This window comes from Oncorhynchus gorbuscha, linkage group LG07, assembly GCF_021184085.1.
Source record: "Oncorhynchus gorbuscha isolate QuinsamMale2020 ecotype Even-year linkage group LG07, OgorEven_v1.0, whole genome shotgun sequence".
NCBI classification, from domain to species: Eukaryota; Metazoa; Chordata; class Actinopteri; order Salmoniformes; family Salmonidae; genus Oncorhynchus; species Oncorhynchus gorbuscha.
In genome coordinates this window covers 10,521,645-10,546,168 of record NC_060179.1, presented here as the reverse complement: position 1 = coordinate 10,546,168, position 24,524 = coordinate 10,521,645, and the positions used below count along the sequence as shown (strand labels likewise).

Sequence of the window (24,524 nt, the reverse complement as noted above, 5' to 3'; positions counted from 1 at the left end):
ACAGTCACATATTTAGTTAGCCTCTACGTACTGGAACAAGAGTCGGCTATGGTATACAGTCACATATTTAGTTAGCCTCTACGTACTGGAACAAGAGTCGGCTATGGTATACAGTGGTGGGGAAAGTACCCAGCTGTCATACTTGAGTAAAAGTAAAGATGCCTTAATAGAAAATGACTCAAGTAAAATTTGACTTGAGTTCGTCTAAAAGTAGTTGGTCTAAAATATAGTTAAGTATCAAAAATAAATGTCATTGCTTATTAAGTATTAAAAGTATAAATATTTTCAAATTCCTTATTTTAAGCAAACCAGATCAGAGGCAGTAGGGATAACCAGGGATGTTCTCTGTTTAGTGAGTCCTCCAGATCAGAGGCAGTAGGGATGACCAGGGATTTTCTCTGTTTAGTGAGTCCTCCAGATCAGAGGCAGTAGGGATGACCAGGGATGTTCTCTGTTTAGTGAGTCCTCCAGATCAGAGGCAGTAGGGATGACCAGGGATGTTTGGTTGATGAGTGCATCAATTGGACCATTTTGCTGTCCTGCTAAGCTTTCCAAATGTAACTAGTACTTTTGGTTGTCAAGGAAAATGTATGGATTAAAAAGTATAATATTTTCTCAAGGAATGTAGTAAAGTAAAAGTAGTCAAATATATAAATGGTAAAGTACAGATACCCCAAAAACGACTTAAGTAGTACTTAAAAGTATTTTTACTTCAGTACTTCACTGATGGTATTATTTACCCTCTATGTACTGGAATAAGATAGTGAGGTCATCTATATTCTCCACTATATATATTCTCCACTATGTCTCCTAATCTGTTACTCTATCTTTTCTTCTTTCTTTTCTTCTTTCTTTTCTTCTTTCTCTTCTTCTTTCTCTTCTTCTTTCTCTTCTTCTTTCTTTCTTCTTTCTTCTTCTTCTTCTTCCTCCAGCTCCAGTTTAAGACATCCAGGTCGGCTGCACTTTGTTTTCAACATCATAGAGTTCCCAGCATGCGCTGGGAGACCCGTGGGGAGGCGTGGCCTGTGTACTGGTTGGCTCTCTGACCTAGTTGATCCCATCCTGGTGCACCCTCGGAAGGCTCAGTCCTCCAGCACCCCAGCCCTCCCTAAGGTGAGTAGAGGAGTCACCTGTGTCTAGGCGTGTGTGTGCATACAAACTTAACATGTAAAGTGTTGGTCCCATGTTTCAAGAACTGAAATACATGTTATTTCTTTCATTTTGTGCACCAATTAGTTTACATCTCTGTTAGTGAGAATTCCTCCTTTGACAAGATAATGCATATGTGGCATATCAAGATGCTGATTAAACAGCATGATTATTACACATTATTATGTCCTGGGGACATTAAAGGCCCCTCTAAAATGTGCAGTTTTGTCACACAACACAATGCCACAGGTGTCTCCAGTATTGAAGGAGTGTGTAAATGGCATGCTGACTGCAGGAATTTCTCTACCATAAACTGCCTCCAACATTGTTTTAGAGAATTTGGCAGTACGTCCAACCAGCCTCACAACCGCAGACCACGTGTAACCACGTCAGCCCAGGACATCCACAATCGGCTTCTTCACCTGAGGGATCGTCTGAGACCAGACACCCAGACAGCTGATGAAACTGTGGGTTTGCACAACCGAAAGAGTCTCAGGGAAGCTCTTCTGCAAGCTCGTCGTCCTCACCAGGGTCTTGACCTGACTGCAGTTCAGCATCGTAATCGACTTCAGTGGGAAAATGCTCACCTTTTATGCCACTGCTCTTTATGGATGAATTCCGGTTTCAACTTTTACCGGGCAGATGGCAGATGGCAGACAGCATGTATGGCGTTGTGTGGGCGAGTGGTTTGCTGATGTCAGTGTTGTGAACAGAGTGCCCCATGGTGGCGGTGGGGTTATGGTATAGGCAGGCATAAGCTATGGACAACGAACACAATTTAATTTTATCGATGGTAAATTGAATGCACAGAGGTACCGTGATGAGATCCTGAGGCCCGTTCTCGTGCCGTTAATTCACCGCCATCACCTCCGGTTTCAGCATGATAATGCACGGCCCCACGTCGCAAGGATCCTGGAAGCTGAAAACGTCCCAGTTCTTCCATGGCCTGCATACTCACCAGACATGTCACCCATTGAGCATGTTTGGGATGCTCTGGCTCTATGTGTGCGACAGTGTGTTCCAATATCCAGCAATTTCGCACAGCCATTGGAGAAGAGTGGGACAACATTCCACAGGCCACAATCAACAGCCTGATCAACTCTATGCAAAGGAGTTGTGCTGCGCTGCACAAGGCAAATGGTGGTCACACTAGATACTGACTGGTTTTCTGATCCACACCCCTACCTTTTTTACAGCTATCTGTGACCAACAGGATCTGTATTCCCAGTCATGTGACATCCATAGAATAGGGCCTAATGAATTTATTTCAATTGACTGATTTCCATATGAACTGTAGCTCAGTAAAAGCTTTTGAAATTATACGAGTGTATAGGTGTGACACCCATAAACACTTTTTGACCTTTGACCTCAGGTCCATGTGTGTGTGCGTCAGAACTGCTCCTTCCGCCTGCCCTCTGACCTCTCCAAACCCTTCATCATGATTGGACCAGGCACCGGGGTTGCACCCTTCATTGGATTCCTACAACAAAGGTACAGCCCACAAATATTGAGGATTCATACTAAGCAGGCTACTGTTGTGTTTTAAGTGATGCTTGTTTATCTGGTCAGTTGTGAAGGCCAACTCTGTGAAGTTTTCTCTATGGCTCAAGAACAACGACATGAATCACCAGGCTGCTATAACAACCATGATGCAACAGGAGTGTGTTAAATGTTTACTGTTCAAGTACACCATCAATTTAATATTAACAATTCTTAAGTGATGTCATGTGTAAGTAATGCAAAAACGTGTGTGTCCAATAAGTCTGGTGGTAATTAGAGGTCGATCGATAATGTTTTTTCAACACCGATACCGATTTATTGGAGCACGGGAAAAAAGCATTATTTTTTAATTTTTAAATATATATATATATATATATATATATATATATATATATATATATATATATATTGATATACTTGTAATGATGACAATTACAACAATACTGAATGAATAATGAAATATAATACAGAAATAAAATCTACTTAGTCTCAAATAAATAATGTAACATGTTCAATTTGGTTTAAATAATGCAAAAACACAGTGTTGGAGAAGAAAGTAAAAGTGCAATATGTGCCATGTAAGAAAGCTAACATTTTAAGTTCCTTGCTCAGAACATGAGAACATATGAAAGCTGGTGGTTCAATTTTCCCAGTTCTTTAATATTCCCTGTTAAGAAGTTTTAGGTTGTAGTTATTATAGGAATTATGACTCGTCGACTATTTCTCTCTACCATTTTGTATTTAATACAGTTGAAGTTGGACGTTTACCTACACTTAGGTTGGAGTCATTAAAACTTGTTTTTCAACCATTCCACAAATGTCTTGTTAACTGACTTTTGGCAAGTCAGTTAGGACATCTACTTGGTGCGTGACACAAGTAATTTTCCCAACAATTGTTTGTTATAATTCACTGTATTACAATTCCAGTGGGTCAGAAATGTACATACACTAAGTTGACTATGCCTTTAAACAGCTTGGAAACATACAAAAAATGATGTCATGGCTTTAGAAGCTTCTAATAGGCTGATTGACATCATTTTAGTCAATTGGAGGTGTACCTGTGGATGTATTTCAAGGCCTACCTTCAAACTCAGTGCCTCTTTGCTTGACATCATGGGAAAAATCTAAATAAATCAGCCAAGACCTCAGGAAAAAAAATGTAGTCCTCCACGAGTCTGGTTCATCCTTGGGAGAAATGTCCTCTGGTCTGATGAAACAAAATAGAACTGTTTGGCCATAATGACCATTGTTATGTTTGGAGGAAAAAGGGGGAGGCTTGCAAGCCGAAGAACACCATCCCAACCATAAAGCATGGGAGTGGCAGCATCATGTTGTGCCGGTGCTTTACTGCAGGAGGTACTGGTGCACTTCACAAAATAGATGGCATCATGAAGATGGAAAATCATTTGGATATATTGAAGCAACATCTCAAGACATCAGTCACGAAGTTAAATCTTGGTCACAAATAGGTCTTCCAAATGGACAATGACCCCAAGCATACTTCCAAAGTTGTGGCAAAATGGAATAAGTCAAGGTATTGGAGTGGCCATCACAAAGCCCTGACCTCATTTCTATAGAAACTTGTGGGCAGAACTGAAAAAGTGTGTGCGAGCAAGGAGGCCTACAAACCTTTACACCAGCTCTGTCAGGAGGAATGGGCCAAAATTCACCCAACTTATTGTGGGAAGCTTGTGGAAGGCTACTTGAAACGTTTGACCCAATTTAAATACCCTGCTACGAAATACTAATTGAGTGTATGTAACCTTCTGACCCACTGGGAATGTGCTGAAGTAACTCATTCTCTCTACTATTATTTAGACTTTTCACGATCTTAAAATAAAGTGCTGATCTTAAAACAGATTTTTTTTTATTAGGATTAAATGTCAGGAATTGTGAAAAACTGAGTTTAAAATTGATTTGGCTCAGGTGAATGTAAACTTCCGACTTCAACTGTATACCTTTGACTAATGGATGTTCTTATAGGCACTTTAGTATTGCCAGCCTAATCTCGGGAGTTGATAGGCTTGAATTCATAGACAGCGCTGTGTTTCAAGCATTGCTAAGAGCTTCTCGCAAACGCAGAGTGCTGTTTGAATGAATGCTTATGAGCCTGCTGCTGCCTACCACCACTCAGTCAGACTGCTCTATCAAACATCAAATCATAGACTTAATTATAATAAACACACAGAAATGCCAGCCTTTGGTCATTTAATATGGTCAATTCCGGAAACTATAATTTCGAAAACAAAACGTTTATTCTTTCAGTGAAATACGGAACCATTCTGTATTTTGTCGAACAGGTGGCATCCCTAAGTCTAAATATTGCTGTTACATTGCACAACCTTCAATGTTATGTTATAATTATGTAAAATGGCAAATGAATTACGCTCTTTGTTAGGAAGAAACCCAGTTCACAGCGAGCCAGGTGGCCCACACTGCTGCATAAACCCCGACTCTGCTCCCACTGATCGCAAGAGATGTGACACAATTTCCCTAGTTAATATTGCCTGCTAACATGCGTTTATTGTAACTGAATATGCAGGTTTAAAAAAAAAATATACCTCTGCGTATTGATTTTAAGAAAGGATGTTTATGGTTAGGTACATTTGTGCAATGAATGTGCTTTTTTTTTTTTTTTGCAAATGTGCTTTTGCTAAATCATCAGCCATTTGGTGAAGTTGAAGTAGGCTGTGATTCGATGATAAATTAACAGGCACCGCATTGATTATATGCAACGCAGGACAAGCTAGTTAAGTACACATGGTTGATGATATTACTAGGTTAACTGGCGACTATGTGAGGGTTGATTTGGTTTTTTTATAAGATAAGTTTAATGCTAGCTAGCAACTTACCTTGGCTCCTTGCAGCCACAAGGTCCGTTTGACGCTGCACTCCTCGTGGAGTAACAGGTGGTCAGCCTGCCATGCAGTCTCCTCGTGGAGTAACAGGTGGTCAGCCTGCCATGCAGTCTCCTCGTGGAGTAACAGGTGGTCAGCCTGCCACCCAGTCTCCTCGTGGAGTAACAGGTGGTCAGCCTGCCATGCAGTCTCCTCGTGGAGTAACAGGTGGTCAGCCTGCCACGCAGTCTCCTCGTGGAGCAACAGGTGGTCAGCCTGCCACGCAGTCTCCTCGTGGAGTAACAGGTGGTCAGCCTGCCACGCAGTCTCCTCGTGGAGTAACAGGTGGTCAGCCTGCCATGCAGTCTCCTCGTGGAGTAACAGGTGGTCAGCCTGCCACGCAGTCTCCTCGTGGAGTAAGAGGTGATCAGCCTGCAGTAACAGGTGGTCAGCCTGCCACGCAGTCTCCTCGTGGAGTAACAGGTGCTCAGCCTGCAGTAACAGGTGGTCAGCCTGCCACGCAGTCTCCTCGTGGAGTAACAGGTGCTCAGCCTGCAGTAACAGGTGGTCAGCCTGCCACGCAGTCTCCTCGTGGAGTAACAGGTGGTCAGCCTGCCACGCAGTCTCCTCGTGGAGTAACAGGTGGTCAGCCTGCCACGCAGTCTCCTCGTGGAGTAACAGGTGGTCAGCCTGCCACCCAGTCTCCTCGTGGAGTAACAGGTGGTCAGCCTGCCACGCAGTCTCCTCGTGGAGTAACAGGTGGTCAGCCTGCCACCCAGTCTCCTCGTGGAGTAACAGGTGGTCAGCCTGCCACCCAGTCTCCTCGTGGAGTAACAGGTGGTCAGCCTGCCACCCAGTCTCCTCGTGGAGTAACAGGTGGTCAGCCTGCCACCCAGTCTCCTCGTGGAGTAACAGGTGGTCAGCCTGCCACCCAGTCTCCTCGTGGAGTAACAGGTGGTCAGCCTGCCACCCAGTCTCCTCGTGGAGTAACAGGTGGTCAGCCTGCCACCCAGTCTCCTCGTGGAGTAACAGGTGGTCAGCCTGCCACCCAGTCTCCTCGTGGAGTAACAGGTGGTCAGCCTGCCACGCAGTCTCCTCGTGGAGTAACAGGTGGTCAGCCTGCCACGCAGTCTCCTCGTGGAGTAACAGGTGGTCAGCCTGCCACCCAGTCTCCTCGTGGATTACAATATAATCGACCATAATCGGCATCCAAAAAGGCCTATTACAGATTGTTATGAAAGCCGATTTCAAGTTAACTCTAGTGGTAATGTGACAAACAGAGCTGGGATTAACACTAGTTCTTCAATGAAACTACGTGTAAAGAGGAAATGAGCTCTAAACGCCAATCGAAGGTCCATTGTGTGTTCTACCTCCTAATGGTTAAAGGAGTAATCTGCAGGTACCTCATCCATGTTTTTGCTTATAAATTGATGATATGTCAAATTGATTTAAACTTAAATTGTTTTAAGTTTTTACAAATGGCTTAGTTCAACTGTCGTACCCCATCAGAACCCAAAATATAAACTTGTTTTTATTTACTTCAATGTTTGTAAACGATGCAAATATAAACAAATGCTTTATAGCTCCATAACATGGTTAAAACTATACTGTTGATGTCGTGGATGGTCAGTCCTTGCATCCATAGCTGTGTATATGAATTTGAGAGCGGCAGGGTAGCCTAGTGGTTAGAGCGTTGGACTAGTAACCGGAAGGTTGCGAGTTCAAACCCCCGAGCTGACAAGGTACAAATCTGTCGTTCTGCCCCTGAACAGGCAGTTAACCTAGGCCGTCATTGAAAATAAGAATGTGTTCTTAACTGACTTGCCTGGTTAAATAAAGGTAAAATAAAATAAATTAAAACCTGTCTCTAGCCGCATCCCTCAGCTTTTTACAGAAACTATTTATTGTTTCAACTGCGGATTGCCCCTTTTTTAATGTCAGTATTTGGAGCGAGTAAAGCTGATCCTAGATCTGAGCCTGAGGGCAACTTCCCCACCTGAGGTAATAAGTCAAGTGTTTCCAGAGATGTTGGCTGTCTGTCTGGTGTTTATGACTTCGGGAATACGGAGACTTATTGATTTGAATGTGAAGAGGTCTGTAGACCGTCTGTGTCAATGTAAATCATAGCTGGTCATTACTGGGAAGTGCACCGCGGCTCAGACACGGTCACGCCACCTGCCAACTATGAGTGTGCGTGGTTGATGAATGGCTCATGTTGCTAGGTTCAGCTACACCGACCTGTCAGCGTCGCCATGGTGCATGTTCTCCCCTGACATCACTACACAGTTGTGCCCTCCTTTTCAGGGCACGTTAGTTGACATAGTTTTCAAGAATTTATATTTTCTTGTTACCTATCAACTAAAGGAATCCATGTTTCTTGGCACAACTCAAGCTTTAGCCTGGACCCAGAGTGGTGACTCTCCAGGCTCTTTTAGTTAAGTAGAAATCAGTGCAGTCAGGATTGTCAGTTCTTGTATGGAATCCCATGTATCTCATCACGATTTACATGAGGTGTCCTCTTGCATGTGAACAGTTTATCAGATTAGCGATGACATATCGGTCACGTTCCTTTCAAGCCTGATTTGATATAACGGGGACTTTCCACTTTATAGCGTTCAGAAATGCTTTCATGTCTACAATAACAGCCTTCAGTAACATGTAGGTATATAGCAGCCTTTAGTAACATGTAGGTATATAGCAGCCTTCAGTAACATGTAGGTATATAGCAGCCTTCAGTAACATGTAGGTATATAGCAGCCTTCAGTAACATGTAGGTATATAGCAGCCTTCAGTAACATGTAGGTATATAACAGCCTTCAGTAACATGTAGGTATATAACAGCCTTCAGTAACATGCAGGTATATAGCAGCCTTCAGTAACATGCAGGTATAGCAGCCTTCAGTAACATGCAGGTATATAGCAGCCTTCAGTAACATGCAGGTATATAGCAGTCTTCAGTAACATGTAGGTATATAACAGCCTTCAGTAACATGTAGGTATATAACAGCCTTCAGTAACATGTATATAGCAGCCTTCAGTAACATGTAGGTATATAACAGCCTTCAGTAACATGTAGGTATATAGCAGCCTTCAGTAACGTGTAGGTATATAGCAGCCTTTAGTAACATGTAGGTATATAGCAGCCTTCAGTAACATGTAGGTATATAGCAGCCTTCAGTAACATGTAGGTATATAGCAGCCTTCAGTAACATGCAGGTATATAGCAGCCTTCAGTAACATGCAGGTATATAGCAGCCTTCAGTAACATGTAGGTATATAGCAGCCTTCAGTAACATGCAGGTATATAGCAGCCTTCAGTAACATGTAGGTATATAACAGCCTTCAGTAACATGTATATAGCAGCCTTCAGTAACATGTAGGTATATAACAGCCTTCAGTAACATGTATATAACAGCCTTCAGTAACATGTATATAACAGCCTTCAGTAACATGTAGGTATATAACAGCCTTCAGTAACATGTAGGTATATAACAGCCTTCAGTAACATGTAGGTATATAACAGCCTTCAGTAACATGTAGGTATATAACAGCCTTCAGTAACATGTATATAGCAGCCTTCAGTAACATGCAGGTATATAACAGCCTTCAGTAACATGTATATAGCAGCCTTTAGTAACATGCAGGTATATAACAGCCTTCAGTAACATGTAGGTATATAACAGCCTTCAGTAACATGTAGGTATATAACAGCCTTCAGTAACATGTAGGTATATAACAGCCTTCAGTAACATGTATATAGCAGCCTTCAGTAACATGTAGGTATATAACAGCCTTCAGTAACATGTATATAGCAGCCTTCAGTAACATGCAGGTATATAACAGCCTTCAGTAACATGTATATAGCAGCCTTTAGTAACATGTAGGTATATAACAGCCTTCAGTAACATGTATATAGCAGCCTTTAGTAACATGTAGGTATATAACAGCCTTCAGTAACATGTATATAGCAGCCTTCAGTAACATGTAGGTATATAGCAGCCTTAAGTAACATGCAGGTATATAACAGCCTTCAGTAACATGTAGGTATATAGCAGCCTTCAGTAACATGTAGGTATATAGCAGCCTTCAGTAACATGCAGGTATATAGCAGCCTTCAGTAACATGCAGGTATATAACAGCCTTCAGTAACATGTAGGTATATAGCAGCCTTCAGTAACATGCAGGTATATAGCAGCCTTCAGTAACATGTAGGTATATAACAGCCTTCAGTAACATGCAGGTATATAGCAGCCTTCAGTAACATGTAGGTATATAACAGCCTTCAGTAACATGTATATAACAGCCTTCAGTAACATGTAGGTATATAACAGCCTTCAGTAACATGTATATAGCAGCCTTCAGTAACATGTAGGTATATAACAGCCTTCAGTAACATGTATATAGCAGCCTTCAGTAACATGCAGGTATATAACAGCCTTCAGTAACATGTATATAGCAGCCTTCAGTAACATGCAGGTATATAACAGCCTTCAGTAACATGTATATAGCAGCCTTTAGTAACATGTAGGTATATAACAGCCTTCAGTAAAATGTAGGTATATAACAGCCTTCAGTAACATGTAGGTATATAGCAGCCTTTAGTAACATGTAGGTATATAGCAGCCTTCAGTAACATGTAGGTATATAGCAGCCTTCAGTAACATGTAGGTATATAGCAGCCTTTAGTAACATGTAGGTATATAGCAGCCTTTAGTAACATGTAGGTATATAGCAGCCTTTAGTAACATGTAGGTATATAGCAGCCTTTAGTAACATGTAGGTATATAACAGCCTTCAGTAACATGTATATAGCAGCCTTCAGTAACATGTAGGTATATAGCAGCCTTCAGTAACATGTAGGTATATAACAGCCTTCAGTAACATGTAGGTATATAACAGCCTTCAGTAACATGTAGGTATATAACAGCCTTCAGTAACATGTAGGTATATAACAGCCTTCAGTAACATGTATATAGCAGCCTTTAGTAACATGTAGGTATATAACAGCCTTTAGTAACATGTAGGTATATAACAGCCTTCAGTAACATGTAGGTATATAGCAGCCTTCAGTAACATGTAGGTATATAGCAGCCTTCAGTAACATGTATATAACAGCCTTCAGTAACATGTAGGTATATAACAGCCTTCAGTAACATGTAGGTATATAACAGCCTTCAGTAACATGTAGGTATATAACAGCCTTCAGTAACATGTATATAGCAGCCTTTAGTAACATGTAGGTATATAACAGCCTTTAGTAACATGTAGGTATATAACAGCCTTCAGTAACATGTAGGTATATAGCAGCCTTCAGTAACATGTAGGTATATAGCAGCCTTCAGTAACATGTATATAACAGCCTTCAGTAACATGTATATAGCAGCCTTCAGTAACATGTATATAGCAGCCTTCAATAACATGTATATAGCAGCCTTCAGTAACATGTATATATATAGCAGCCTTCAGTAACATGTATATAACATCCTTCAGTAACATGTAGGTATATAGCAGCCTTCAGTAACATGTAGGTATATAACAGCCTTCAGTAACATGTAGGTATATAACAGCCTTCAGTAACATGTAGGTATATAGCAGCCTTCAGTAACATGTAGGTATATAGCAGCCTTCAGTAACATGCAGGTATATAACAGCCTTCAGTAACATGTAGGTATATAGCAGCCTTCAGTAACATGTAGGTATATAGCAGCCTTCAGTAACATGTAGGTATATAACAGCCTTCAGTAACATGTAGGTATATAGCAGCCTTCAGTAACATGTAGGTATATAGCAGCCTTCAGTAACATGTATATAACAGCCTTCAGTAACATGTATATAGTAACATGTAGGTATATAGCAGCCTTCAGTAACATGTAGGTATATAGCAGCCTTCAGTAACATGTAGGTATATAGCAGCCTTCAGTAACATGTAGGTATATAACAGCCTTCAGTAACATGTAGGTATATAACAGCCTTCAGTAACATGTAGGTATATAACAGCCTTCAGTAACATGTATATAGCAGCCTTCAGTAACATGTATATAGCAGCCTTCAGTAACATGTAGGTATATAACAGCCTTCAGTAACATGTAGGTATATAACAGCCTTCAGTAACATGTAGGTATATAACAGCCTTCAGTAACATGTATATAGCAGCCTTCAGTAACATGCAGGTATATAACAGCCTTAAGTAACATGCAGGTATATAACAGCCTTCAGTAACATGTAGGTATATAACAGCCTTCAGTAACATGTAGGTATATAGCAGCCTTCAGTAACATGCAGGTATATAACAGCCTTCAGTAACATGTATATAGCAGCCTTTAGTAACATGTAGGTATATAACAGCCTTCAGTAACATGCAGGTATATAACAGCCTTCAGTAACATGTAGGTATATAACAGCCTTCAGTAACATGTAGGTATATAACAGCCTTCAGTAACATGTAGGTATATAGCAGCCTTCAGTAACATGTAGGTATATAACAGCCTTCAGTAACATGTAGGTATATAACAGCCTTCAGTAACATGCAGGTATATAGCAGCCTTCAGTAACATGCAGGTATATAGCAGCCTTCAGTAACATGCAGGTATATAGCAGCCTTCAGTAACATGTAGGTATATAGCAGCCTTCAGTAACATGTAGGTATATAACAGCCTTCAGTAACATGTAGGTATATAACAGCCTTCAGTAACATGTATATAGCAGCCTTCAGTAACATGTAGGTATATAACAGCCTTCAGTAACATGTAGGTATATAGCAGCCTTCAGTAACGTGTAGGTATATAGCAGCCTTCAGTAACGTGTAGGTATATAGCAGCCTTCAGTAACGTGTAGGTATATAGCAGCCTTCAGTAACATGTAGGTATATAGCAGCCTTCAGTAACATGTAGGTATATAGCAGCCTTCAGTAACATGCAGGTATATAGCAGCCTTCAGTAACATGCAGGTATATAGCAGCCTTCAGTAACATGTAGGTATATAGCAGCCTTTAGTAACATGTAGGTATATAGCAGCCTTCAGTAACATGTAGGTATATAGCAGCCTTCAGTAACATGTAGGTATATAGCAGCCTTCAGTAACATGCAGGTATATAACAGCCTTCAGTAACATGTAGGTATATAGCAGCCTTCAGTAACATGCAGGTATATAGCAGCCTTCAGTAACATGTAGGTATATAACAGCCTTCAGTAACATGTATATAGCAGCCTTCAGTAACATGTAGGTATATAACAGCCTTCAGTAACATGTATATAACAGCCTTCAGTAACATGTAGGTATATAACAGCCTTCAGTAACATGTAGGTATATAACAGCCTTCAGTAACATGTAGGTATATAACAGCCTTCAGTAACATGTAGGTATATAACAGCCTTCAGTAACATGTATATAGCAGCCTTCAGTAACATGCAGGTATATAACAGCCTTCAGTAACATGTATATAGCAGCCTTTAGTAACATGTAGGTATATAACAGCCTTCAGTAACATGTAGGTATATAACAGCCTTCAGTAACATGTAGGTATATAACAGCCTTCAGTAACATGTATATAGCAGCCTTTAGTAACATGCAGGTATATAACAGCCTTCAGTAACATGTAGGTATATAACAGCCTTCAGTAACATGTAGGTATATAACAGCCTTCAGTAACATGTAGGTATATAACAGCCTTCAGTAACATGTATATAGCAGCCTTCAGTAACATGCAGGTATATAACAGCCTTCAGTAACATGTATATAGCAGCCTTTAGTAACATGTAGGTATATAACAGCCTTCAGTAACATGTATATAGCAGCCTTTAGTAACATGTAGGTATATAACAGCCTTCAGTAACATGTATATAGCAGCCTTCAGTAACATGTAGGTATATAGCAGCCTTAAGTAACATGCAGGTATATAACAGCCTTCAGTAACATGTAGGTATATAGCAGCCTTCAGTAACATGTAGGTATATAGCAGCCTTCAGTAACATGCAGGTATATAGCAGCCTTCAGTAACATGCAGGTATATAACAGGTAACATATATATAGCAGCCTTCAGTAACATGTAGGTATATAGCAGCCTTCAGTAACATGTAGGTATATAGCAGCCTTCAGTAACAAGTATATAACAGCCTTCAGTAACATGTAGGTATATAACAGCCTTCAGTAACATGTAGGTATATAACAGCCTTCAGTAACATGTAGGTATATAACAGCCTTCAGTAACATGTAGGTATATAACAGCCTTTAGTAACATGTAGGTATATAACAGCCTTTAGTAACATGTAGGTATATAACAGCCTTCAGTAACATGTAGGTATATAGCAGCCTTCAGTAACATGTAGGTATATAGCAGCCTTCAGTAACATGTATATAACAGCCTTCAGTAACATGTATATAGCAGCCTTCAGTAACATGTATATAGCAGCCTTCAATAACATGTATATAGCAGCCTTCAGTAACATGTATATAACAGCCTTCAGTAACATGTATATAGCAGCCTTCAGTAACATGTATATAGCAGCCTTCAGTAACATGTAGGTATATAACATCCTTCAGTAACATGTAGGTATATAGCAGCCTTCAGTAACATGTAGGTATATAACAGCCTTCAGTAACATGTAGGTATATAACAGCCTTCAGTAACATGTAGGTATATAGCAGCCTTCAGTAACATGCAGGTATATAACAGCCTTCAGTAACATGTAGGTATATAGCAGCCTTCAGTAACATGTAGGTATATAGCAGCCTTCAGTAACATGTAGGTATATAGCAGCCTTCAGTAACATGTAGGTATATAACAGCCTTCAGTAACATGTAGGTATATAGCAGCCTTCAGTAACATGTAGGTATATAGCAGCCTTCAGTAACATGTATATAACAGCCTTCAGTAACATGTATATAGCAGCCTTCAGTAACATGTAGGTATATAGCAGCCTTCAGTAACATGTAGGTATATAGCAGCCTTCAGTAACATGTAGGTATATAACAGCCTTCAGTAACATGTAGGTATATAACAGCCTTCAGTAACATGTAGGTATATAACAGCCTTCAGTAACATGTAGGTATATAACAGCCTTCAGTAACATGTAGGTATATAACAGCCTTCAGTAACATGTAGGTATATAACAGCCTTCAGTAACATGTAGGTATATAACAGCCTTCAGTAACATGTATATAGCAGCCTTCAGTAACATGTATATAGCAGCCTTCAGTAACATGTAGGTATATAACAGCCTTCAGTAACATGTAGGTATATAACAGCCTTCAGTAACATGTATATAGCAGCCTTCAGTAACATGCAGGTATATAACAGCCTTAAGTAACATGCAGGTATATAACAGCCTTCAGTAACATGTATATAGCAGCCTTCAGTAACATGCAGGTATATAACAGCCTTCAGTAACATGTATATAGCAGCCTTCAGTAACATGTAGGTATATAACAGCCTTTAGTAACATGTAGGTATATAACAGCCTTCAGTAACATGCAGGTATATAACAGCCTTCAGTAACATGTAGGTATATAACAGCCTTCAGTAACATGTAGGTATATAACAGCCTTCAGTAACATGTAGGTATATAGCAGCCTTCAGTAACATGTAGGTATATAACAGCCTTCAGTAACATGTAGGTATATAACAGCCTTCAGTAACATGCAGGTATATAGCAGCCTTCAGTAACATGCAGGTATATAGCAGCCTTCAGTAACATGCAGGTATATAGCAGCCTTCAGTAACATGTAGGTATATAGCAGCCTTCAGTAACATGTAGGTATATAACAGCCTTCAGTAACATGTAGGTATATAACAGCCTTCAGTAACATGTAGGTATATAACAGCCTTCAGTAACATGTAGGTATATAACAGCCTTCAGTAACATGTAGGTATATAGCAGCCTTCAGTAACGTGTAGGTATATAGCAGCCTTTAGTAACATGTAGGTATATAGCAGCCTTCAGTAACATGTAGGTATATAGCAGCCTTCAGTAACATGTAGGTATATAGCAGCCTTCAGTAACATGCAGGTATATAGCAGCCTTCAGTAACATGCAGGTATATAGCAGCCTTCAGTAACATGCAGGTATATAGCAGCCTTCAGTAACATGCAGGTATATAGCAGCCTTTAGTAACATGTAGGTATATAGCAGCCTTCAGTAACATGTAGGTATATAACAGCCTTCAGTAACATGTAGGTATATAACAGCCTTCAGTAACATGTATGTATATAACAGCCTTCAGTAACATGTAGGTATATAACAGCCTTCAGTAACATGTAGGTATATAACAGCCTTCAGTAACATGTAGGTATATAACAGCCTTCAGTAACATGTATATAGCAGCCTTCAGTAACATGCAGGTATATAACAGCCTTCAGTAACATGTATATAGCAGCCTTTAGTAACATGTAGGTATATAACAGCCTTCAGTAACATGTAGGTATATTACAGCCTTCAGTAACATGTAGGTATATAACAGCCTTCAGTAACATGTATATAACAGCCTTCAGTAACATGTATATAGCAGCCTTCAGTAACATGTATATAGCAGCCTTCAGTAACATGCAGGTATATAACAGCCTTCAGTAACATGTAGGTATATAGCAGCCTTCAGTAACATGTAGGTATATAGCAGCCTTCAGTAACATGCAGGTATATAGCAGCCTTCAGTAACATGCAGGTATATAGCAGCCTTCAGTAACATGCAGGTATATAACAGCCTTCAGTAACATGTAGGTATATAGCAGCCTTCAGTAACATGCAGGTATATAGCAGCCTTCAGTAACATGTAGGTATATAACAGCCTTCAGTAACATGTATATAGCAGCCTTCAGTAACATGTAGGTATATAACAGCCTTCAGTAACATGTATATAACAGCCTTCAGTAACATGTAGGTATATAACAGCCTTCAGTAACATGTATATAGCAGCCTTCAGTAACATGTAGGTATATAACAGCCTTCAGTAACATGTATATAGCAGCCTTCAGTAACATGCAGGTATATAACAGCCTTCAGTAACATGTATATAGCAGCCTTCAGTAACATGCAGGTATATAACAGCCTTCAGTAACATGTATATAGCAGCCTTTAGTAACATGTAGGTATATAACAGCCTTCAGTAACATGTATATAGCAGCCTTCAGTAACATGCAGGTATATAACAGCCTTCAGTAACATGTATATAGCAGCCTTTAGTAACATGTAGGTATATAACAGCCTTCAGTAACATGTAGGTATATAACAGCCTTTAGTAACATGTAGGTATATAGCAGCCTTTAGTAACATGTAGGTATATAGCAGCCTTTAGTAACATGTAGGTATATAGCAGCCTTTAGTAACATGTAGGTATATAGCAGCCTTTAGTAACATGTAGGTATATAGCAGCCTTTAGTAACATGTAGGTATATAGCAGCCTTTAGTAACATGTAGGTATATAACAGCCTTCAGTAACATGTATATAGCAGCCTTTAGTAACATGTAGGTATATAACAGCCTTCAGTAACATGTATATAGCAGCCTTCAGTAACATGTAGGTATATAGCAGCCTTCAGTAACATGTAGGTATATAACAGCCTTCAGTAACATGTAGGTATATAACAGCCTTCAGTAACATGTAGGTATATAACAGCCTTCAGTAACATGTAGGTATATAACAGCCTTCAGTAACATGTATATAACAGCCTTCAGTAACATGTATATAGCAGCCTTCAGTAACATGTATATAGCAGCCTTCAGTAACATGCAGGTATATAACAGCCTTCAGTAACATGTAGGTATATAGCAGCCTTCAGTAACATGTATATAACAGCCTTCAGTAACATGTAGGTATATAACAGCCTTCAGTAACATGTAGGTATATAACAGCCTTCAGTAACATGTAGGTATATAACAGCCTTCAGTAACATGTAGGTATATAACAGCCTTCAGTAACATGTATATAGCAGCCTTTAGTAACATGTAGGTATATAACAGCCTTTAGTAACATGTAGGTATATAACAGCCTTCAGTAACATGTAGGTATATAGCAGCCTTCAGTAACATGTAGGTATATAGCAGCCTTCAGTAACATGTATATAACAGCCTTCAGTAACATGTATATAGCAGCCTTCAGTAACATGTATATAGCAGCCTTCAATAACATGTATATAGCAGCCTTCAGTAACATGTATATAACAGCCTTCAGTAACATGTATATAGCAGCTTTCAGTAACATGTATATAGCAGCCTTCAGTAACATGTAGGTATATAGCATCCTTCAGTAACATGTAGGTATATAGCAGCCTTCAGTAACATGTAGGTATATAACAGCCTTCAGTAACATGTAGGTATATAACAGCCTTCAGTAACATGTAGGTATATAGCAGCCTTCAGTAACATGCAGGTATATAACAGCCTTCAGTAACATGTAGGTATATAGCAGCCTTCAGTAACATGTAGGTATATAGCAGCCTTCAGTAACATGTAGGTATATAGCAGCCTTCAGTAACATGTAGGTATATAACAGCCTTCAGTAACATGTAGGTATATAGCAGCCTTCAGTAACATGTAGGTATATAGCAGCCTTCAGTAACATGTATATAACAGCCTTCAGTAACATGTATATAGCAGCCTTCAGTAACATGTAGGTATATAACAGCCTTCAGTAACATGTATATAGCAGCCTTCAGTAACATGCAGGTATATAACAGCCTTCAGTAACATGTATATAGCAGCCTTCAGTAACATGCAGGTATATAACAGCCTTCAGTAACATGTATATAGCAGCCTTTAGTAACATGTAGGTATATAACAGCCTTCAGTAACATGTAGGTATATAACAGCCTTCAGTAACATGTAGGTATATAGCAGCCTTTAGTAACATGTAGGTATATAGCAGCCTTTAGTAACATGTAGGTATATAGCAGCCTTCAGTAACATGTAGGTATATAGCAGCCTTTAGTAACATGTAGGTATATAGCAGCCTTTAGTAACATGTAGGTATATAGCAGCCTTTAGTAACATGTAGGTATATAACAGCCTTCAGTAACATGTAGGTATATAGCAGCCTTCAGTAACATGCAGGTATATAACAGCCTTCAGTAACATGTATATAGCAGCCTTCAGTAACATGTAGGTATATAACAGCCTTTAGTAACATGTAGGTATATAACAGCCTTCAGTAACATGCAGGTATATAACAGCCTTCAGTAACATGTAGGTATATAACAGCCTTCAGTAACATGTAGGTATATAACAGCCTTCAGTAACATGTAGGTATATAGCAGCCTTCAGTAACATGTAGGTATATAACAGCCTTCAGTAACATGTAGGTATATAACAGCCTTCAGTAACATGCAGGTATATAGCAGCCTTCAGTAACATGCAGGTATATAGCAGCCTTCAGTAACATGCAGGTATATAGCAGCCTTCAGTAACATGTAGGTATATAGCAGCCTTCAGTAACATGTAGGTATATAACAGCCTTCAGTAACATGTAGGTATATAACAGCCTTCAGTAACATGTATATAGCAGCCTTCAGTAACATGTAGGTATATAACAGCCTTCAGTAACATGTAGGTATATAGCAGCCTTCAGTAACGTGTAGGTATATAGCAGCCTTTAGTAACATGTAGGTATATAGCAGCCTTCAGTAACATGTAGGTATATAGCAGCCTTCAGTAACATGTAGGTATATAGCAGCCTTCAGTAACATGCAGGTATATAGCAGCCTTCAGTAACATGCAGGTATATAGCAGCCTTCAGTAACATGCAGGTATATAACAGCCTTCAGTAACATGTAGGTATATAACAGCCTTCAGTAACATGTAGGTATATAACAGCCTTCAGTAACATGTAGGTATATAACAGCCTTCAGTAACATGTATATAGCAGCCTTCAGTAACATGCAGGTATATAACAGCCTTCAGTAACATGTATATAGCAGCCTTTAGTAACATGTAGGTATATAACAGCCTTCAGTAACATGTAGGTATATTACAGCCTTCAGTAACATGTAGGTATATAACAGCCTTCAGTAACATGTATATAGCAGCCTTCAGTAACATGTAGGTATATAACAGCCTTCAGTAACATGTATATAGCAGCCTTCAGTAACATGCAGGTATATAACAGCCTTCAGTAACATGTATATAACAGCCTTCAGTAACATGTATATAGCAGCCTTTAGTAACATGTAGGTATATAGCAGCCTTCAGTAACATGCAGGTATATAACAGCCTTCAGTAACATGCAGGTATATAGCAGCCTTCAGTAACATGTAGGTATATAGCAGCCTTCAGTAACATGTAGGTATATAGCAGCCTTCAGTAACATGCAGGTATATAGCAGCCTTCAGTAACATGCAGGTATATAACAGCCTTCAGTAACATGTAGGTATATAGCAGCCTTCAGTAACATGCAGGTATATAGCAGCCTTCAGTAACATGTAGGTATATAACAGCCTTCAGTAACATGTATATAGCAGCCTTCAGTAACATGTAGGTATATAACAGCCTTCAGTAACATGTATATAACAGCCTTCAGTAACATGTAGGTATATAACAGCCTTCAGTAACATGTATATAGCAGCCTTCAGTAACATGTAGGTATATAACAGCCTTCAGTAACATGTATATAGCAGCCTTCAGTAACATGCAGGTATATAACAGCCTTCAGTAACATGTATATAGCAGCCTTCAGTAACATGCAGGTATATAACAGCCTTCAGTAACATGTATATAGCAGCCTTTAGTAACATGTAGGTATATAACAGCCTTCAGTAACATGTAGGTATATAACAGCCTTCAGTAACATGTAGGTATATAGCAGCCTTTAGTAACATGTAGGTATATAGCAGCCTTCAGTAACATGTAGGTATATAGCAGCCTTCAGTAACATGTAGGTATATAGCAGCCTTTAGTAACATGTAGGTATATAGCAGCCTTTAGTAACATGTAGGTATATAGCAGCCTTTAGTAACATGTAGGTATATAACAGCCTTCAGTAACATGTATATAGCAGCCTTCAGTAACATGTAGGTATATAGCAGCCTTCAGTAACATGTAGGTATATAGCAGCCTTCAGTAACATGTAGGTATATAACAGCCTTCAGTAACATGTAGGTATATAACAGCCTTCAGTAACATGTAGGTATATAACAGCCTTTAGTAACATGTAGGTATATAACAGCCTTCAGTAACATGTAGGTATATAGCAGCCTTCAGTAACATGTAGGTATATAGCAGCCTTCAGTAACATGTATATAACAGCCTTCAGTAACATGTATATAGCAGCCTTCAGTAACATGTATATAGCAGCCTTCAGTAACATGTATATAACAGCCTTCAGTAACATGTATATAGCAGCCTTCAGTAACATGTATATAGCAGCCTTCAGTAACATGTAGGTATATAACATCCTTCAGTAACATGTAGGTATATAGCAGCCTTCAGTAACATGTAGGTATATAACAGCCTTCAGTAACATGCAGGTATATAGCAGCCTTCAGTAACATGTAGGTATATAACAGCCTTCAGTAACATGTATATAGCAGCCTTCAGTAACATGTAGGTATATAACAGCCTTCAGTAACATGTATATAACAGCCTTCAGTAACATGTAGGTATATAACAGCCTTCAGTAACATGTATATAGCAGCCTTCAGTAACATGTAGGTATATAACAGCCTTCAGTAACATGTATATAGCAGCCTTCAGTAACATGCAGGTATATAACAGCCTTCAGTAACATGTATATAGCAGCCTTCAGTAACATGCAGGTATATAACAGCCTTCAGTAACATGTATATAGCAGCCTTTAGTAACATGTAGGTATATAACAGCCTTCAGTAACATGTAGGTATATAACAGCCTTCAGTAACATGTAGGTATATAGCAGCCTTTAGTAACATGTAGGTATATAGCAGCCTTTAGTAACATGTAGGTATATAGCAGCCTTCAGTAACATGTAGGTATATAGCAGCCTTTAGTAACATGTAGGTATATAGCAGCCTTTAGTAACATGTAGGTATATAGCAGCCTTTAGTAACATGTAGGTATATAGCAGCCTTTAGTAACATGTAGGTATATAACAGCCTTTAGTAACATGTAGGTATATAACAGCCTTCAGTAACATGTATATAGCAGCCTTTAGTAACATGTAGGTATATAACAGCCTTCAGTAACATGTAGGTATATAGCAGCCTTCAGTAACATGTAGGTATATAGCAGCCTTCAGTAACATGTAGGTATATAGCAGCCTTCAGTAACATGTATATAACAGCCTTCAGTAACATGTATATAGCAGCCTTCAGTAACATGTATATAACAGCCTTCAGTAACATGTATATAGCAGCCTTCAGTAACATGTATATAGCAGCCTTCAGTAACATGTAGGTATATAACATCCTTCAGTAACATGTAGGTATATAGCAGCCTTCAGTAACATGTAGGTATATAGCAGCCTTCAGTAACATGTAGGTATATAACAGCCTTCAGTAACATGTAGGTATATAGCAGCCTTCAGTAACATGAAGGTATATAACAGCCTTCAGTAACATGTAGGTATATAGCAGCCTTCAGTAACATGTAGGTATATAGCAGCCTTCAGTAACATGTAGGTATATAGCAGCCTTCAGTAACATGTAGGTATATAGCAGCCTTCAGTAACATGTAGGTATATAGCAGCCTTCAGTAACATGTATATAGCAGCCTTCAGTAACATGTAGGTATATAGCAGCCTTCAGTAACATGTAGGTATATAGCAGCCTTCAGTAACATGTAGGTATATAACAGCCTTCAGTAACATGTAGGTATATAACAGCCTTCAGTAACATGTAGGTATACAACAGCCTTCAGTAACATGTAGGTATATAACAGCCTTCAGTAACATGTAGGTATATAACAGCCTTCAGTAACATGTAGGTATATAACAGCCTTCAGTAACATGTAGGTATATAACAGCCTTCAGTAACATGTATATAGCAGCCTTCAGTAACATGTATATAGCAGCCTTCAGTAACATGTATGTATATAGCAGCCTTCAGTAACATGTAGGTATATAACAGCCTTCAGTAACATGTAGGTATATAACAGCCTTCAGTAACATGTAGGTATATAACAGCCTTCAGTAACATGCAGGTATATAACAGCCTTCAGTAACATGCAGGTATATAACAGCCTTCAGTAACATGCAGGTATATAACAGTCTTCAGTAACATGTATATAGCAGCCTTCAGTAACATGTAGGTATATAACAGCCTTCAGTAACATGTAGGTATATAGCAGCCTTCAGTAACATGCAGGTATATAACAGCCTTCAGTAACATGCAGGTATATAACAGCCTTCAGTAACATGCAGGTATATAACAGCCTTCAGTAACATGTATATAGCAGCCTTCAGTAACATGTAGGTATATAACAGCCTTCAGTAACATGTAGGTATATAGCAGCCTTCAGTAACATGCAGGTATATAGCAGCCTTCAGTAACATGCAGGTATATAACAGCCTTCAGTAACATGTAGGTATATAACAGCCTTCAGTAACATGTAGGTATATAACAGCCTTCAGTAACATGTAGGTATATAACAGCCTTCAGTAACATGTAGGTATATAACAGCCTTCAGTAACATGTAGGTATATAACAGCCTTCAGTAACATGTAGGTATATAACAGCCTTCAGTAACATGTATATAACAGCCTTCAGTAACATGTATATAGCAGCCTTCAGTAACATGTATATAGCAGCCTTCAGTAACATGTAGGTATATAACAGCCTTCAGTAACATGTAGGTATATAACAGCCTTCAGTAACATGCAGGTATATAACAGCCTTCAGTAACATGCAGGTATATAACAGCCTTCAGTAACATGCAGGTATATAGCAGCCTTCAGTAACATGCAGGTATATAGCAGCCTTTAGTAACATGTAGGTATATAGCAGCCTTCAGTAACATGTAGGTATATAGCAGCCTTCAGTAACATGTAGGTATATAGCAGCCTTCAGTAACATGCAGGTATATAACAGCCTTCAGTAACATGTAGGTATATAGCAGCCTTCAGTAACATGCAGGTATATAGCAGCCTTCAGTAACATGTAGGTATATAACAGCCTTCAGTAACATGTATATAGCAGCCTTCAGTAACATGTAGGTATATAACAGCCTTCAGTAACATGTATATAACAGCCTTCAGTAACATGCAGGTATATAACAGCCTTCAGTAACATGTATATAACAGCCTTCAGTAACATGTATATAGCAGCCTTTAGTAACATGTAGGTATATAGCAGCCTTCAGTAACATGCAGGTATATAACAGCCTTCAGTAACATGCAGGTATATAGCAGCCTTCAGTAACATGTAGGTATATAGCAGCCTTCAGTAACATGTAGGTATATAGCAGCCTTCAGTAACATGCAGGTATATAGCAGCCTTCAGTAACATGCAGGTATATAACAGCCTTCAGTAACATGTAGGTATATAGCAGCCTTCAGTAACATGCAGGTATATAGCAGCCTTCAGTAACATGTAGGTATATAACAGCCTTCAGTAACATGTATATAGCAGCCTTCAGTAACATGTAGGTATATAACAGCCTTCAGTAACATGTATATAACAGCCTTCAGTAACATGTAGGTATATAACAGCCTTCAGTAACATGTATATAGCAGCCTTCAGTAACATGTAGGTATATAACAGCCTTCAGTAACATGTATATAGCAGCCTTCAGTAACATGCAGGTATATAACAGCCTTCAGTAACATGTATATAGCAGCCTTCAGTAACATGCAGGTATATAACAGCCTTCAGTAACATGTATATAGCAGCCTTTAGTAACATGTAGGTATATAACAGCCTTCAGTAACATGTAGGTATATAACAGCCTTCAGTAACATGTAGGTATATAGCAGCCTTTAGTAACATGTAGGTATATAGCAGCCTTCAGTAACATGTAGGTATATAGCAGCCTTCAGTAACATGTAGGTATATAGCAGCCTTTAGTAACATGTAGGTATATAGCAGCCTTTAGTAACATGTAGGTATATAGCAGCCTTTAGTAACATGTAGGTATATAACAGCCT

General features: G+C 39.2%; 1 protein-coding gene across 2 annotated transcripts in view; it reads left to right on the top strand.

Moving 5' to 3' along the window:
• The window catches only part of LOC124039468 (methionine synthase reductase-like), a 47,303-nt gene that overhangs the window by 9,505 nt on the left and 13,274 nt on the right, over nt 1-24,524 (top strand). For both annotated transcript variants that reach the window (XM_046355469.1, XM_046355468.1), the window contains exons 11-12: nt 933-1,113; nt 2,522-2,640. In XM_046355469.1, the coding sequence (XP_046211425.1) occupies nt 933-1,113; nt 2,522-2,640 (300 nt within the window). The remainder of the gene's footprint in view (nt 1-932; nt 1,114-2,521; nt 2,641-24,524) is intronic.